This window comes from Nycticebus coucang, chromosome 22 (assembly GCF_027406575.1).
Source record: "Nycticebus coucang isolate mNycCou1 chromosome 22, mNycCou1.pri, whole genome shotgun sequence".
Taxonomy (NCBI): Eukaryota; Metazoa; Chordata; class Mammalia; order Primates; family Lorisidae; genus Nycticebus; species Nycticebus coucang.
In genome coordinates this window covers 39,624,835-39,640,945 of record NC_069801.1, presented here as the reverse complement: position 1 = coordinate 39,640,945, position 16,111 = coordinate 39,624,835, and the positions used below count along the sequence as shown (strand labels likewise).

The following is a 16,111-nucleotide window of genomic DNA, read 5'->3' as shown; positions in this document are numbered from 1 at the left end:
AGATGGTTCCATAGCCTCTAGCAAGTGGCAGCCATGTGAGTGGTCTTGCACAGGGCTCAAACTCTCACAGGGGCTACAGCTGCAACCCAAGGTTTTCTGGTAAAATAGAGAAGTACAGAGTTATCTTCCTGTCATCCATCCATCCATCCATCCATGAGCACCTAACAAACCCATGACAGTCCTGTCTAGGCACTAGAGAGAACAAGAAGGCCAGAACAGGAAAGGATCCTGGAAGGATCAGATACTCTGTATTTGACAGTCCTTATGCATAAATCATTTCGATTAAATCCTTTCAACGACCTTACACAGTCTATATATTGTTGTCTTCATCTAACAGATAAAATGGAGGCTCAGAATGGCTAAGTAGTTTGCCCCAAATCACAAAGAGAAAAATGGCAATCTGAGATTTGAGCCAAGCTTTGCCTTGCCCTTAATAAAGTAATAATTATTACATAATTACAGTCTAGTGAAGTACTTGGTAATAAGAGGTAGAAAATTCAAAGGAAGCACAGAGGAGGAGATAATTTTGTGTGGGGAGGAAGTAGTCTCTGAGATTTCCAAGTGGGCTAGTAAGGAAAGGGCATTTAGACACAGATAACAAGCACATGCAAAGGGATGGGGGGAAAGGAGAGCTCACCCATGTAGGAGTGACTGAAGTTGAAGCTAGAGACAGGGAACTGACTGTGAAAGGCTGTGCATGCCAGGTGGCAAAGCATCTTTGAGAAGCTGCTGCCTCCTGCTTTGACTCAACCATCTTCTACCCAATAAGAGAAGCCTCTAAAGGGGCTTCCTTGTCCCTCAAACTCATGGGAGTGGCCTCCTTTTATAATGAGCTGCCTCTGCCAGCCAAATCTAAGGCCTTAGGTCTGCACTCAGTATCCCATCCTCTCCAGGTCCCCGAGGGCTATAAGATGCACAGAGACTCTGTGGACAACACGAGGACAGGGGGTCTCCAGGAATCTCCTAATAGCCACAGGGCTGATGAGAGATGATCCTTCAGAATGAGAACCCAGCTCTCACAGACCTACCACTCAGCTAAAGCAGCTAAGGTCTTCTCATACTACTCACAATTTAGAGTCCAGATTCAGGAGGAAGCCCAACCGGTCATACTCTGAAAAAGAAAAGAAAAGCAGAAAATGTCACTGAAGTCAAGCCCCTGCTGACACTAGCAGATTGCATCCCCAGACCTAGCCCATGGAGACAGACAGGCTTTAGAAAAGAGTAATTCAACTGCTTCACAGAACAGAACCAAATACACAAGGCACAAAACACTAATTTTGTGAAGGAGCAGGTTCAACATCAGGGATTTCCCAGGCTTATAGGCCAACCAGCCCTATGTTGTTACAGAAATGCCTTCCTGCATAAGTGTGGTACTTAGAACTGAAATTTGTAAACCATGAAACTGGACCGTGGAGAAGTAAGAGGGTCAGAAACCATCCCTGCTTCCTCTAAGCCAGTGGTTCTCAACCTGTGGGTTGCGGCCCACAGGAACTGTATTAAAGGGTTGCAGCATTAGGAAGGTTGAGAACCACTGCTCTAAGCTCTACCAGAGGTCCTCAAACTTTTTAAACAGGGGGCCAGTTCACTGTCCCTCAGACCGTTGGAGGGCTGGACTATAGTTTAAAAGAAAACTATGAATAAATTCCTATGCACACTGCACACATCTTATTTTGAAGTGAAAAAACAAAACGGGAACAAATATAATCACACTGCCTCATGTAGCCTGCGGGCCATAGTTTGAGGACCCCTGCTGGGTCTAAGCTCTATATTTGCTGAATCAGCCAGGTTAACTACAGTGTGAAGATGTGGTGAGTAGGTCCTCAAATCCACAGCAACAATTCTCTTCATGGTGATCATGAAAAATTGACAGACTACATAAAATACTCGCCCAGACCAATTTCTTCAAAAGTTTTCCCTGCACTCTCTTCTAGTATTTTTATAGTTTCATGTCTTAAGTTTAAATCTTTAATCCAATGAGAGTCTATCTTAGTTAATGGTGAAAGGTGTGGGTCCAATTTCAGTCTTCTGCAGGTTGCCAGCCAGTTCACCCAGCACCATTAGTTAAATAGGGAATCTTTTCCCCACTGAATGTTTTTAATTGGCTTGTCAAAGATCAAATAACAGTAAGTAGCTGGGTTAATCTCTTGGTTCTCTATTCTGTTCCAGACATCTACCTCTCTGTTTTTCTGCCAGTACCATGCTGTTTGATCACTATCGATTTATAGTATAGTCAGACGTCCGGTAGCGTGATTTCTCCTGCTTTGTTTTTATTTCTGAGTAATGTTTTGGCTATCCAAGGTTTTTTCTGATTCTATATAAAACGAAGTATTATTTTTCAAGATCTTTAAAGTATGACAGTGGAGCTTTAATAGGGATTGCATTAAAATTGTATATGGCTTTGGGTAGTATGGACATTTTAACAATGTTGATTCTTCCCAGCCATGAGCATAGTATGTTTTTCCATTTGTTAACATTGTCAGCTATTTCTTTTTTAGAGTTTCATAGTTCTCTTTATAGAGATCTTTCATGTCCTTTGTTAGATAAACTCCCAAATATTTCATCTTCTTTGGCACTACTGTGAACGGAATAGAGTCCTTAACTGTTTTTTCAGCTTGACTATTGTTGATATATATAAAGGCTACTGATTTATGAATGTTGATTTTGTAACCTGAGACACTGCTGTATTCCTTGATCCTTCTAAGAGTTTTGTAGTAGAATCCCTAGTGTTTTCCAGATATACAATCATATCATCAGTGAAGAGCAAAAGTTTGATCTCTTCTGACCCTATATGGATACCCTTGATCGCCTTTTCTTCCCTAATTGTGGTGGCTAAAACTTCCATTACAATGTTAAAGACCAGTGGAGACAATGGGCAACTTTGCCAGGTTCCTGATCTGAGGGGAAATGATTTCAATTTAACTCCATTCAATACGATATTGGCTGTGGGTTTGCTGTAGATGGCCTCTATCAGTTTAAGAAATGTCCCTTCTATACCAATTTTCTTAAGTGTTCTGATCATGAAGTGATGCTGGATATTATCAAAAGCTTTTTATGCATCAATTGAGAGAATCATATGGTCTTTGTTTTTTAATTTGTTTATATGCTCAATTATACTTGTAGATTTATGTATATTGAACCAGCCTTGAGACCCTGGGATAAAACTGACTTGTTCATGATGTATAATTTGTTTGACATGTTGCTGAATTCTGTTTGTTAGGATCTTGTTGAATATTTTTGCATCGATATTAATTATTGATATTGGTCTATAATTTTCTTTTCTTGTTGGGTCTTTTCCTGGTTTGGGGATCAGGGTGATGTTTGCTTTATAGAACGTGTTGGGTAGTCTTTCTTCTTTTTCTATATTTTGGAACAGGTTGAGTAATATAGGTACTAGTTCCTCTTTTTTTTTTTTTTTTTTTTTGTAGAGACAGAGTCTCACTGTACCGCCCTCGGGTAGAGTGCCGTGGCGTCACACAGCTCACAGCAACCTCTAACTCTTGGGCTTACGCGATTCTCTTGCTTCAGCCTCCTGAGCAGCTGGGACTACAGGCGCCCACCACAACGCCCGGCTATTTTTTTTGTTTTTGTTGCAGTTTGGCCAGGGCTGGGTTCGAACCCACCACCTTCGGCCTATGGGGCGGGCGCCCTACTCACTGAGCCACAGGCGCCGCCCGGTACTAGTTCCTCTTTAAAGGTTTGGTAGAATTCTGACATGAAGCCATTGGGTACTAGGCTTTTCTTTTTAGGGAGATTTCGTATGGTTGATGCTATTTCAGAACTAGATATGGGCCTGTTCAACATTTCCACTTGATTCTGGCTAAGTCTTTGAAGGTGACGTGCTTCCAAGTATTGGTCAGTTTCCTTCAGATTTTCATATTTCTGAGAATAAAGTTTCTTGTAATATTCATTAAGGATTTTTTGAATTTCTGAGGAGTCTTGTTATTTCATCTTTGTTGTTTCTGATTGATGAAATTAGAGATTTTACTATTTTTTTCCTGGTTAGGTTATCCAAAGGTTTATCTATTTTATTGACCTTTTAAAAAAACCAACTTTTTGATTTATTGATCTGTTGTATAATCCTTTTATGTTCAATTTCATTTAATTCTGCTCTAATTTTGGTTATTTTTTTTTCTTCTACTGGGTTTGGGTTTGGAGTGTTCTTCCTTTTCCAGTTGCTTGAGATGTCCCAGTAAGTTGTTAACTTCCTCTCTTTCTGTTCTCTTGAGGAAGGCTTGCAGTGGTATAAATTTCCCTCTTAGGACTGCTGTTGTGGTATCCCAGAGGTTCTGATAATTCGTGTCTTCATTGTTGTTTTGTTCCAAAAATTTGGCAATTTCCTTCTTAATCTCATCTCTGACCCAGCTATCATTCAGCATAAGGTTATTTAACTTCCATGTTTTTGTATGAGTACGCAGATTCCTGTTGTTACTGAGTTCAACTTTTATTCTATGGTGGTCGGAGAAGATGCAAGGAATAATTTCTATTCCTTTAAATTTACTGAGGTTAGACTTGTGACCTAAGATGTGATCGATTTTGGAGTATGTTCCTTGGGCTGATGAGAAGTATGTGTATTCAGTTTTGTTGGGATGAAATGTTCTGTAGATGTCTGCTAAATCCAAATGTTGGATGGTTAGGTTTTAATCTAAAATTTCTTTGCTCTGCTTGAAATCTCATCATATTGAGTATTACCCTTAACAAATATGAAGTGACCATTCTTATCCTTCCTTACTTTTGTTGGTTTAAAGCCTATTGTGTCTGCAAATAGAATTGCAACACCTGTTTTTTTCTGATTACCATTTTCCTGAAATATGGATGAACATCCTTTCACCCTGAGTCTGTATTTATCTTTTAAGGTAAGATGTGATTGTTGTATGCAGCAAATATCTGGCCTGAGTTTTTGTATCCAGTCGGCCAACCTGTGTGCCTCTTTGGAGGACAGTTTAAGCCATTCACATTAATGGAGAATATTGATAAGTCTGGTAAAATTTTGGGTATCGAGTTTTTTGAAAGTTCAGTGGACATTTTTAATCCTTTTGCCACTGTGGAAGTTGGAGTTTGATCAAAAGTTTCTGAGTGAGTTTACTTTTGTGGTAGAGGATTGGCCTGTTCATTAAGGAGGATAGGTCTGAGAATATCCTGAAGAGCTGATTTGGTTATGGCAAATTTCTTCAACATATGAATGTCATTAAAGTATTTAATTTCTCCATCGTAAATGAAACTCAGTTTAGCTGGATACAGGGTATGGGGTTGAAATTTATTTTGTTTTAGGAGATTAAAAGTCAATGACCACTCTCTTCTGGCTTGAAAAGTTTCAGCAGAGAGATCTGCATTCATTGTAATATTCTTCCCTTTGTAGGTAATGGATTTCTTATGTCTGGCTGCTTTCAGAATTTTCTCCTTCATATTAACTTTAGGGAAGTTAATTATGATGTGCGTGGGGGATGTCTTATTCGGGTTGAGTAGTGCTGGGGTTCTGAAACTGTCTGCTATCTGAATTTCAGAATTTCTTGGCATGTCTGGAAAATTCTCTTTCATAATTTCATGGAGAAGGGCCTCTGTGCCTTGTGAAGGCACTTCATTGCTTTCAGGGATTCCAATGATGCAGATATTAGCCTTCTTCGAATTATCCCAGAGCTCTCTGAGAGAATGATCCATTTTTGCTCTCCATTGCTCTTCCTCTTTGAGAGTTTGGGAGCGTTCAAAAGCTTTGTCTTCAATGTCAGAAATCCTTTCTTCTGCTTGTTCCACTCTGTTACTGAGGGATTCTACTGTATTTTTCAGACATTTGAGGGCTACAAATTCTTGCTTCAGTGCGTCAAAATCTTTGGTGGTTTTTTCTTTAAATTCGTTAAATTCTTGAGACAACTTTTGAATTTCTCCTCAAATTTCTAATTCTGACTTTTGAATTGCGCCTCTAATTTCTAATTCCAAATTTTCCTCCATTCTATTAATCTTGTTTGCAATCCAAATTCTGAATTTGATTTCTGACATCTCGGCCAGCTGTTTAGGAATGGGATCTTTAGTTACATCTGCCATATCTTTCCTTGGGAGGGTTCATCTCTTCTGGTTATTCATGTTACCAGAGTTTTTCCACTGATTCTGCCCCATGATTATTTTACACTGTTTGACTTTGCCCCTGGAGCTTTGTAGAGGACCTATACATTGCTATGGCCTGAGAAAGTGGGGACCTGTTTGGCGTGGTGGGGCTAAGTGGCTCTGTCTTGCTTTCAGCTGGTCTCTGTCCGACCCTAGTGAAATAGTTACTCTGGGTTGAAGTCTCAGCTGTGGAGAAATACCAGCAATGAAGTCACCCCGCCTCCCACAGGTGACAACTGGAAAAGGAAAATTAAACCTTCCTACAACCACACACCCAGGGCACCACTTGGATAGTCCTCAGGTGATTGGCTCAGTTCAAAAGATCCAAATCAATTGTCTCAGTGAGCACCTGTCTCAGGTGGGAGAGTTTAAAAGGTCTCTGGCAACTAGATTGCAGAGATCTGCTGACAACTCAAATATGACTTTTTCCGCTGCTTTGTGAAGTCAGGAGGACTCACCCAGTAAATAGATTAGTCTGAGAAGGTTGATGCCTCCTTCCCCACCTTGCACCTCTGTCACACCCAGTCACTGATAATCCCACAGGCTATGACCCAGTTGCCTCCAATGAGCAGATACTCCAGGGATTTCACCTGCCTGAATCACAGGGAGATCTATGTCTCCTTGGCCAGGATGCTGCTCTCTGCCTCTATCCAGCAGGGGGAGGTGAGGCCTGACAACCTCGGGTGCTTGATGGAGGCTGGGGAGTGCTCACAGTTCCAGCCCCGCCCCTGATTGATATTACTGAGAGAACAGAACAACTTTGGAGGAATTTTTTTCTGTCCCTGCTAAATTCCCCTGCAGAAGAGAAGGTGTTTTGAGTTCCCAGAACCTGCGCCTCAGGTCCTATTTTTGTTCCTGCAGGTTTGTATTCACAGCACAGTTAGCTGTCAATTCTAGCCTCCTGCCTTCCTTTGTCTGTGGGCTGATGATCCCCTGAGGGCCGGATGCATCTTAGGCTCAGTAAAGCAGTCCTCTGGGTCAGCCCCACCTTGGGAATCTCCTGGCTCTGCGCATGCGTTTTCTAGTTCCCCAAGCTCCACCCAGGCCAGTACCACCTCAGGCAAATCCTTTACTCATGGGGCCTGTGTTTCTATCCCAGATCTGTGCCACGGTGGTTGCCACCTGAGAAGATGCCCAGCCTCCTCTGGTTGCCTAGAGAGATAGGGGGTGTGACTTCGGAATATCCAGGGGTGAGCCCTATTGTTGCCAAAAACGGCCGCTGCTCTGCGCCTCGGGGCACTGCCGCTCCAGCGTGGTTCCCTCTCAGCCGACCATCCTCTCCTCACTCCCATGCCATAGAATCAGCACTGATCAGCTGCAATCCAGGCCCTGACCACACCCCTTAAGAAATCACCCAAGAATCTGGACTCCTGGGGGACAGGCCTCCAGACCTCAGTGCGAGAGTGGAGGGGAGTGCTGGGAGCTCAGAATTGCAGGTAGAGAATATATACAGTTTTATACAGTTTTATGCCTGGTAGGAGAATGCCATGGTACCCTTGTAGGGGAGGTAGGTCCAGTTTTTAGAGGGTCTCTCCCAGGGAGTGTAGTGGGAGGACCTTTGAACTCTGCTCATTTCTTTGTGGGGCACTCCAAGCTGTTCTCATGGGGGAGGGGACTCCCATCCGCTTGGTGATGAATTTTGTACCTTTTGTTTGTATCCTTGGGGTCGCAGCTCGCCTCAGTGGGGTTGATGTGCGTTTTTCAACCTTCTCTCTTGGCTCAGCTCTAATCTACCAGGTTACTTGCTAAATTTCTGTCCTTTAACTCTCCTTTTGGATGGGAGCCTCTGTGGAAAGCTGGCTTCAGTCCGAAATTTAATCTTCTTTACAAAGATTTCCTGAGCTTCACCAATCTCTGGTGACTGCTCCATCTCTGTCCCAGCCAAGGATCTGGTGAGTGCTTTGCTCTCAGCCCCAGCCCCATATTCATGTTACTGATGATCCAGTCTGTGTGTGGCTCTTAACAGAGCTCCCTGACTACTGGTAAAGCTTAAACATAATCTTTAGGAAGTGTAATCCAGAAATGAAAGCAACCAAGAAGGCAGAGGCATACCACTCTGGGAATACGGGAGCAGAGCTTCCTTAGTGCTGGGAGGGGCAAGGGCACAGATCCCAGAGCATCTCACTTTATACAAATATATTCTTGGAGTTGCTGCACATGAGTCCAGGCCCTATAAAGGAAATGCTATTTTGAGTGTACCCCAACACTTCAGGGATAATTCATCCCTGGGGTGGCTGGCAGGAAAGTTCAGGTCTCACCAGCAGTTTACTGAGCCAAGATCTGCACTAAAAACAAAAGACTCTGAGCATCCCAAGTCAACCAGGCACAATAGGCACAGATATTCATATACAGCTCTTCCAGCACCTGAAGACACTCTCCTCCCAAGTATCAAAGCAGCAAGCCAGCAGCTGTGTAGTGAAAGAGAAGTGTTTAGTCTGGTGGCTTAGGCTTCCTGCCTCAGTCAGGCTGGAAAGCCCAGGATTACAAAAAGCAGAGACCAAGAAGCATTTGTGTAATCGCTGCCCGGCTGCAGGTGGGAGCAACACAGTTGATGCAAATCTCTGCCCTTTTCCTTCTGCACCTGCACCACGTCAGAGCTGTGAATGCATACAGTGCTTTTTCAGGTGTCTTTGATTAACCATTAACGCTTCCATTGCCATTTCAAAGGGATAAGTCAGTGTTCTTAGTCACAGCAAGAGATTTATATATATATTATTGGAAGAAAAATGAAGCTTTCATGTGAACTCCTAGAAGGTTCAGAAAGTGGACATAAACAAAAGGAGGTTGTGTATCAAAGTGCAAATGCGGTGGTGCCTGTGGGTAGGGCACCGGCCCCATATACCGAGGGTCGCAGGTTCAAACCCAGCCCTGGCCAAACTGCAAGAAAAAAATAGCTGGGGGGCAGTGCCTGTGGCTCAAAGGAGTAGGGCGCCGGCCCCATACACCAAAGGTGGTAGCGAGTTCAAACACAGCCCTGGCCAAAAACTGCAAAAAAAAAAAAAAAAGCCAGGCATTGTGTCGAGCACCTGTAGTTCTAGCTACTCAGGAGGCTGAGACAAGAGAATTGCCTAAGCCCAGGAGTTGGAGGTTGCTGTGAGCTGTGTGATGCCACAGCACTCTACTGAGGACGATAAGTGCGACTCCGTCTCTACAAAAAAAAAATTTTTTTAAGTGCAAATGCATGAAATAATAAAATCTCTCTATGTATAAAGCAAAATGAACAGAACTGCCAGGAGAAATACACAATTGTTCTATCATCATAGTGGGAAACAAGCTATGACATTGAAAAATCAAGCTCACAAAATCAGTGAGAATTCAGAGGATTTGAACTGAACAATTGCTAAATTAGAACTAACTGACATGACATACAGAGAACTTTACATCCGACAAATGGAGAACATACATTCCTTGCAAGCATGGAGGGAACTTTTACAAATTTGACCACTGGTGAGGCCATAACATAGGCTCAACCCTATATCCTAGTTTAATTAAAAACTTAAGTATTGGGAAACTATCAAGTAGAAACGTCTTTACCGCAATTCTAATTTTCACGGAATGCTCACATTTTATCACTGGCAACAAAATATTGTCAGGTACTTCACTTGAAGTGATATGCTCACTTTCCTTACTGAAGAAATACCTGCCAAATTCCAAAGTATGGAGCTATCATTAGTCTGTCAGTTGTTCTTTAAGTAAATATGGTGTTCTGTGAAAAATGCAGCCAGTTCAGCTGGCAACACAACTTAAAGACAACCCTGTACTTTGTTATGCAGCAAAGTATCTTATGCATACTTCCATATAGTTGTGTACTTGAGGGATGAAATCCCATAAATTTAATAATTGTTACTGCTGCACAAAGGACATTTTAAGTAAAACTGGTCTTTTTTTTTAAATGTGTGTGGCCATGAAAAATCCAACAACTGACACCAACACCATTTAGTGACACTGCTCTCATTCATGCTGAAGCAATGGAAGTTCCATCCACTTTTGTTTTTGAATCATCTGTGGAAAAAGGGAAGGAAGGGCGGCACCTGTGGCTCAAAGGAATAGGGCGCTGGCCCCATATGCCAGAGGTAGTGGGTTCAAACCCAGCGCTGGCCAAAAACTGCAAAAAAGAAAAAAAAAAAAAAGGCAAGGAAAATTTTGATGGTGTTTTGAAAATAGCCGTGAACTCAGAGACTCCCTTAAATGATCCTGGGGAAGCTCCCCAGGGGTCCACAGACTACACTTTGCAAACTATGATTCTAAAGCTCAAGTTTCTCTTTTTACTACTATTTCAGGAAGAGATTGACACTCCATCTTATCAAGAGGCCTGGTTCTCACTACCGTTAAAGCAATGCCTTTAGCACGGAACAACTGTAGCACTCCCACTTGAGGGGTGCAAACCCACAGCAGGGTCAGGAAAGAAGGGGCATCTCCTCACCTTGCACGTAGACCTGATTTCCAATCAGTGCTCATCTTATGGGTCTCTTCCTAGACAGAAAAGCTTCCAAAATGTGTTCTGGTTTGTGCCCTTGAGGTGGCTGGACAAAGCCAGGGGCCAGCCCCTCTGGCTGGGTCTCCAATGAGGGAAGTCCCTGAAAAGAGGGAAGTCCATGAAAAGTAGGATCTTATGGGACACCCTCTAGACCTCAGAAGCAGTGAGCATAAGACATCCACTTCAGCACTCCACCACTGCCACAGACACAGAAGCCCAGGGAGCTGCTGGAAGAGCATGTGTTCCTGGTACCCATGGACAAAGTGTTATCCCAGAGGCTGCTGATCAGGGACAGGTAGGCCAGGTGAGAACCCCAGTGGAGCATAGCCTATTGTCACATAGTCAGTATCTCTGCAGTCTATAGCTAATCTAGCCTTTTATGGTCCCTAAGCCAGTTGTAGGGTGACTACTTTTAGAATTAATGCACATACTGCTTCATAATATTTTGAAATTACATAAAAAGGTGAGATTGGATTTGAAATCTACTTGTTCCATTGCATGAAATTTCAACATTACAATTTTAGTTAAAGAAAAGGAAGAGCTGGTAAGATTCTTTATACTTTCAACCACTGTAAACTTTTGAATGAGTGCAAACATAGTTTTACATTTTTTATCAGTTATTTGTAACTGACATTTCTTCTTGATGATAACAACTATGTTTTAAGACAGCATCATTAAAGTTTTGACAGGAGTTACATGAAGCCTTCCCAGGCATAAAATCTGATATAAAAATGTATGACCACTGAAACAACCTTAAGTTTTTTATTAAAAACTTGAAAAGATTTATTTTTTTTTCAGGGACCATAATATTCCTTCTTATATGAATCAAAACTCATACTTAGCAATGAGTTCTGGGTTGCAAAAAAGGATTTTTTTTTTGCACCTGTCTCTAAGTCTTTGTCCACAAGTTAGAGAAAAACAAACACAAGTGCTGTTATTTTTATGTTTTATAGCAAGTCAATATTTAATACATTCCATAATACTTTGTGTTTCATTTTGCTTATCATAATCCTGTAATATAAAATTTTATAAACACTTTTTACAATGCCCTGTTTAGAGAACTCCAAGTCCTCTCCTATTTGTCACAGATGGCACACAAATATTATCATTTTCTGCTGATAGTATGACATACACACAGTTGGAAGCACCATGCTATTTTAGGGCTAAGTGAGACATTCTCAAAAATTCCCTAAGCCAGGTGTCCTACTACTGTCTCAGGCTACTGAACCCCCAGAAAGGAATTTCAGGGAATACAGCCACATATTATGAGCCTCACATGCACTGGCATTTTCAGTCCTGGGCGACTCTATTCCTTTTTCCATTTTAAAGAACCTCCACAAATTCCCATCAGCTGTTACTGTGCTTGGCACAAAGCAAATGCTTATTAAATAACTGCTACTGATGACAACCACAAATATTTCCCATAGAAGACCAGTTTGAGAAAGATTACACAGTTTAGTATTTTATACCATAAAAATATGAACTTGGTTCTATCAGAAAATCACCATGTTTCATGTTATAATTCCCAAAAGCCACATAGGCAGGTTGTTCCATCAAGCAAGAAAACTCCACCCACAAAGAGAAGCAGCTCTGCCCTACATCTTCTTCAAAGTGGTCCTGACTCCATCCCTGTGCTATGATGAATTGCTAAGCACAAAGGGCACAGCAGTAAATGGAATGAGGACCTATCTTAACCAAAATAGGGCTCTCATTTCTTACGAAATAACTCTACAGTCTCTGATAAAACATAAATAATAAATGCTGTGGCCTGGGTGGAAAAGGAAGTTGACACTAGTTCCAAATGGACTGCCAGACATGCAGGGTGAGGGAAAGGCTTCAGGGACTACCATTCGCTGAGCATCTACTGTGTAGTCATGTCACTCTCAGTACTGTCACCCACACTCTCAATTTGCTCCTTACTGCCCTATAAGGCAGATATCATCTCCATTTCACAGATGAGGAGGCAAAGGCTTACAGAGGGGAAACAACACGTTCAAGACGCCCAACTCTTAAGGGGACTGGCTGGAATCCTGTTGAGCCAACTGGGTCTGCCTCCGAAGCTTCTTTCCTTTACATTATTCTACACTGACTCTCAGAGGAAACAAGAAAAGCAGACCCCCGCATTAGGAGAGCAGCTGCCATGAGAGCATTTTGTATTAGTATCTCCCACCATCTGCCCTAGGGGCGATGCCAGCAGGCCTCCGCCACACCACACATGAATCATGTGAGTCAGCAGAGGCCTGAGAAGGGCTGGCCAAAGTCAAAATAGCTCCCACACCATCTCAAGTCAGGGAAATAAACTGCAACATGGGATCAATTAATCAATGACAAACTAAAATAGGAAAAGCAGTTTTATAAACTAAACACAGAAAAACCCACTGACCTAGACTAAATTAACTGAACCAGTAAAATAACTTAAAAGTTCACAAACTAGGGCGGCGCCTGTGGCTCAGTCAGTAAGGCGCCGGCCCCATATACCGAGGGTGGTGGGTTCAAACCTGGCCCCGGCTGAACTGCAACCAAAAACATAGCCGGGCGTTGTGGCAGGTGCCTGTAGTCCCAGCTGCTCGGGAGGCTGAGGCAAGAGAATCACTTAAGCCCAGGAGTTGGAGGTTGCTGTGAGCTGTATGATGCCATGGCACTCTACCAAGGGCCATAAAGTGAAACTCTGTCTCTAAAAAAAAAAAAAAAAAAGTTCACAAACTAAAATCCAACTCCAAATTGGTGTATGTGGTGGGGGGAGGCTAGAGCCCTATAAGAAGCTCTGGGTAACATGGAGCCCTTTCTGAGTGTCTGTCTGAGCCCAGCACAGCTCTTCTCCAATGTGGGGCTGCCAAGCCGATGGAGAGCAAAATGTCTTTTCCCCTGAGTAAGAGAATCACAGGCTATGGAAGGAGCCCTAGAAGCCTCTCACCATAGGTAGAAGCCCCCTCCCACTGCAGCTGCAGAGTCACTGCATTCATTTACACACACACGCGCGCGCACACACACACACACACACACTCCCCCATCTTGGGAAAACAGCAGATATCTAGGGCCAAGCACTGCAGTGAATTCAATTCTATTTGTGGTATGTGTCCAGGCCGTGCCAGGACATCTTGCATCAGGATGATTATTAGGGACAGCATGTCAAAAGAGTAACTGGTATAGGAAATAGAAAAAAGTGGTTTGCTCTGCAAATTTTATCTTAAACTTCATGAAGCTTACTGCCTAGTAAGGTAGATAAGGCATAGATATTTGCCACTGTGGTCTCAATGTTGGTGTCCTCCCCACCAATTCCTATGTTGGAACCTAATAACCAATATGACAGCATTAAGAGATGGGGACTTTGGGAGGTGATTAGGTCATGTAGTTCCACTTTCATGAACGGGATTAATGCTTCTATAAAAGAAGCTTGGGGAAGCCTATTTGCCCCCTCTGTCCTGTGAGGACACACACGGCAGGTGCCATCTATGATGAATGGACCCTTTCCAGACCTCCAGAACTGTAAGCAATAAATTTCTGTTATTTAAAAATTACCCAGCCAGGTGATTTTGTTACAGCAGAACAAATGGATGGAGACACTCACCAGGTAATTTTTTTTTCAGGCGTTAGGAAAGTTAATTAAGAATATTATGATCCAATTCTTTTATTTGGATTTTGGTGTTAGGTTATTGCTATGAAGACAGGGGCAGATTGAGCAGCTGCTTTGATCAGGGTTCTCTCAAGGGGTCTATATAGTCTCAGGCAAGTAAAAATGTGAATGCAGATAAAGGAGCTCTGGTACAAGTGAGAGTCAGCAGATCTGGTTTTATAACTTGACTTTACACAGACAGCTGGATAACCTTGTTTGGACAGGTTAAATAAGTTTTCTCATCTTTAGAATGGAAGTTTCAAATGATACATAAAATGACCCTGCTGAGGTAAAAAGGATTTGCGGGAAACGTTTTAAAAATGGCTTGGGACTCATTGTCGCAGGCTTCGGGTCCCTGTCGGCTGGACAGTGCCGCTGCCGCCGCCGCCATGTTTGGCTGTTTGGTGGCGGAGAGGCTGGTGGAAACAGCTGCACAGCAAGTGGCAGAGGATAAATTTGTTTTTGACTTGCCTGATTATGAAAATATCAACCATGTTGTGATTTTTATGCTGGGAACAATCCCATTTCCTGAGGGAATGGGAGGATCTGTCTACTTTTCCTATCCTGATTCAAATGGAATGCCAGTATGGCAACTCCTAGGATTTGTCACCAATGGGAAACCAAGTGCCATCCTCAAAATTTCAGGTCTTAAATCTGGAGAAGGAAGCCAACATCCTTTTGGAGCCATGAATATCGTCCGAACTCCATCTATTGCTCAGATTGGAATTTCAGTGGAATTATTAGACAGTCTGGCTCAGCAGACTCCTGTAGGCAATGCTGCTGTGTGTTCAGTTGATTCATTCACTCAGTTCACACAAAAGATGTTGGACATCTTCTACAATTTTGCTTCATCATCTGCTGTGTCTCAGGCCCAGATGACACCAAGTCCCTCTGAAATGTTCATTCCAGCAAATGTGGTTCTAAAATGGTATGAAAACTTTCAAAGACGACTAGCACAGAAACCTCTCTTTTAGAAAACATAATTCAAGTAAAATTTTTAATGGATTCTGAAATTGGTCATGTTTTGAAGATGAATAACTCCATTTAACGCATAAAGTCAAAAGGATCATGAAACCTATGTTTAAAAATTGCTTAGTGACTGTGAGGATTAATTAACATCTTATAAAAAATTAAAACATCAAAAAATGAAAAAATAAATAAATAATGGTTTGATGAAGATGAAATACTATTGACATTTAAAACAATAAGATGGATTTATTTATACTAACACTGAAATAAAGATGTCCAAGATAAACTGTTACATACATACACCCTAAAAAAAACCTATTTTTTGTGCACACACACATGTATTTTTAATGGATTATAATTATATGCAATTGTTTTCTTTGGAAATAAGACTAGGATGAGGGGAGTCAATGATAACTGGCCTTACCTGTAATATTTGAACTTTCCTGAAAATATTGTTTAACTATGCAATCATAAATAATGTCCAATTGCCAGAAGATATTTAACCTGTGTAAATGACAGAGATATAGTACTAAAAACAGAAACATGAAATCAAGAGAAATGAGTTTGGGTGTCAGTGTTGCTGAATATTTAAAGAAATGAGACATTTTGGTTTTGCACATGTTGATCTTAAGAACTATCCAAATTAATGTCCATATAGACATTTATCAATGTAAGACTAACACTTGGATAAAAAGGCAGGACTAGGAATAAATAACCAAGCAATTATTAAACAAAATAAGACAAAGTGAGTCCCCCTCTAAAAAAATAAATAACTTTTTTTTCTCAGTTACGAGAATAACATATGCTTAAAATAAAAATCCAAGTGCAGGCAAGCACCAGTAGCTTAGTCAGCAGGGCGCTAGCCGCATACACCAAAGCAGGCGGGTTCAAATTCAGCCTGGGCCAGCTAAAGCAACAATGACAACTGCAACAAAAAAATAGCCAGGTGTTGTGGC

At 41.9% G+C, this 16,111-nt stretch overlaps 2 protein-coding genes and 1 non-coding gene across 9 annotated transcripts in view; 1 reads left to right on the top strand and 2 right to left on the bottom strand.

Annotated features, from left to right (window-relative positions):
• Positions 1-16,111, bottom strand: part of ST3GAL3 (ST3 beta-galactoside alpha-2,3-sialyltransferase 3) — a 274,394-nt gene that overhangs the window by 158,079 nt on the left and 100,204 nt on the right. For all 7 annotated transcript variants that reach the window (XM_053575920.1, XM_053575919.1, XM_053575926.1 and 4 more), the window contains one exon: positions 1,069-1,111. In XM_053575920.1, coding sequence (XP_053431895.1) covers positions 1,069-1,111 — 43 coding nt within the window. The remainder of the gene's footprint in view (positions 1-1,068; positions 1,112-16,111) is intronic.
• Positions 11,379-11,506, bottom strand: LOC128575720 (small nucleolar RNA SNORA40). Its single transcript, XR_008377130.1, has one exon. It is a non-coding gene; the product is annotated as a small nucleolar RNA SNORA40 (small nucleolar RNA).
• On the top strand, positions 14,521-15,192 carry LOC128574903 (protein Hikeshi-like). Its single transcript, XM_053575927.1, has one exon. The coding sequence runs from the start codon at positions 14,576-14,578 to the stop codon at positions 15,158-15,160; it is 585 nt and encodes a 194-aa protein (XP_053431902.1). The 5' UTR covers positions 14,521-14,575; the 3' UTR covers positions 15,161-15,192.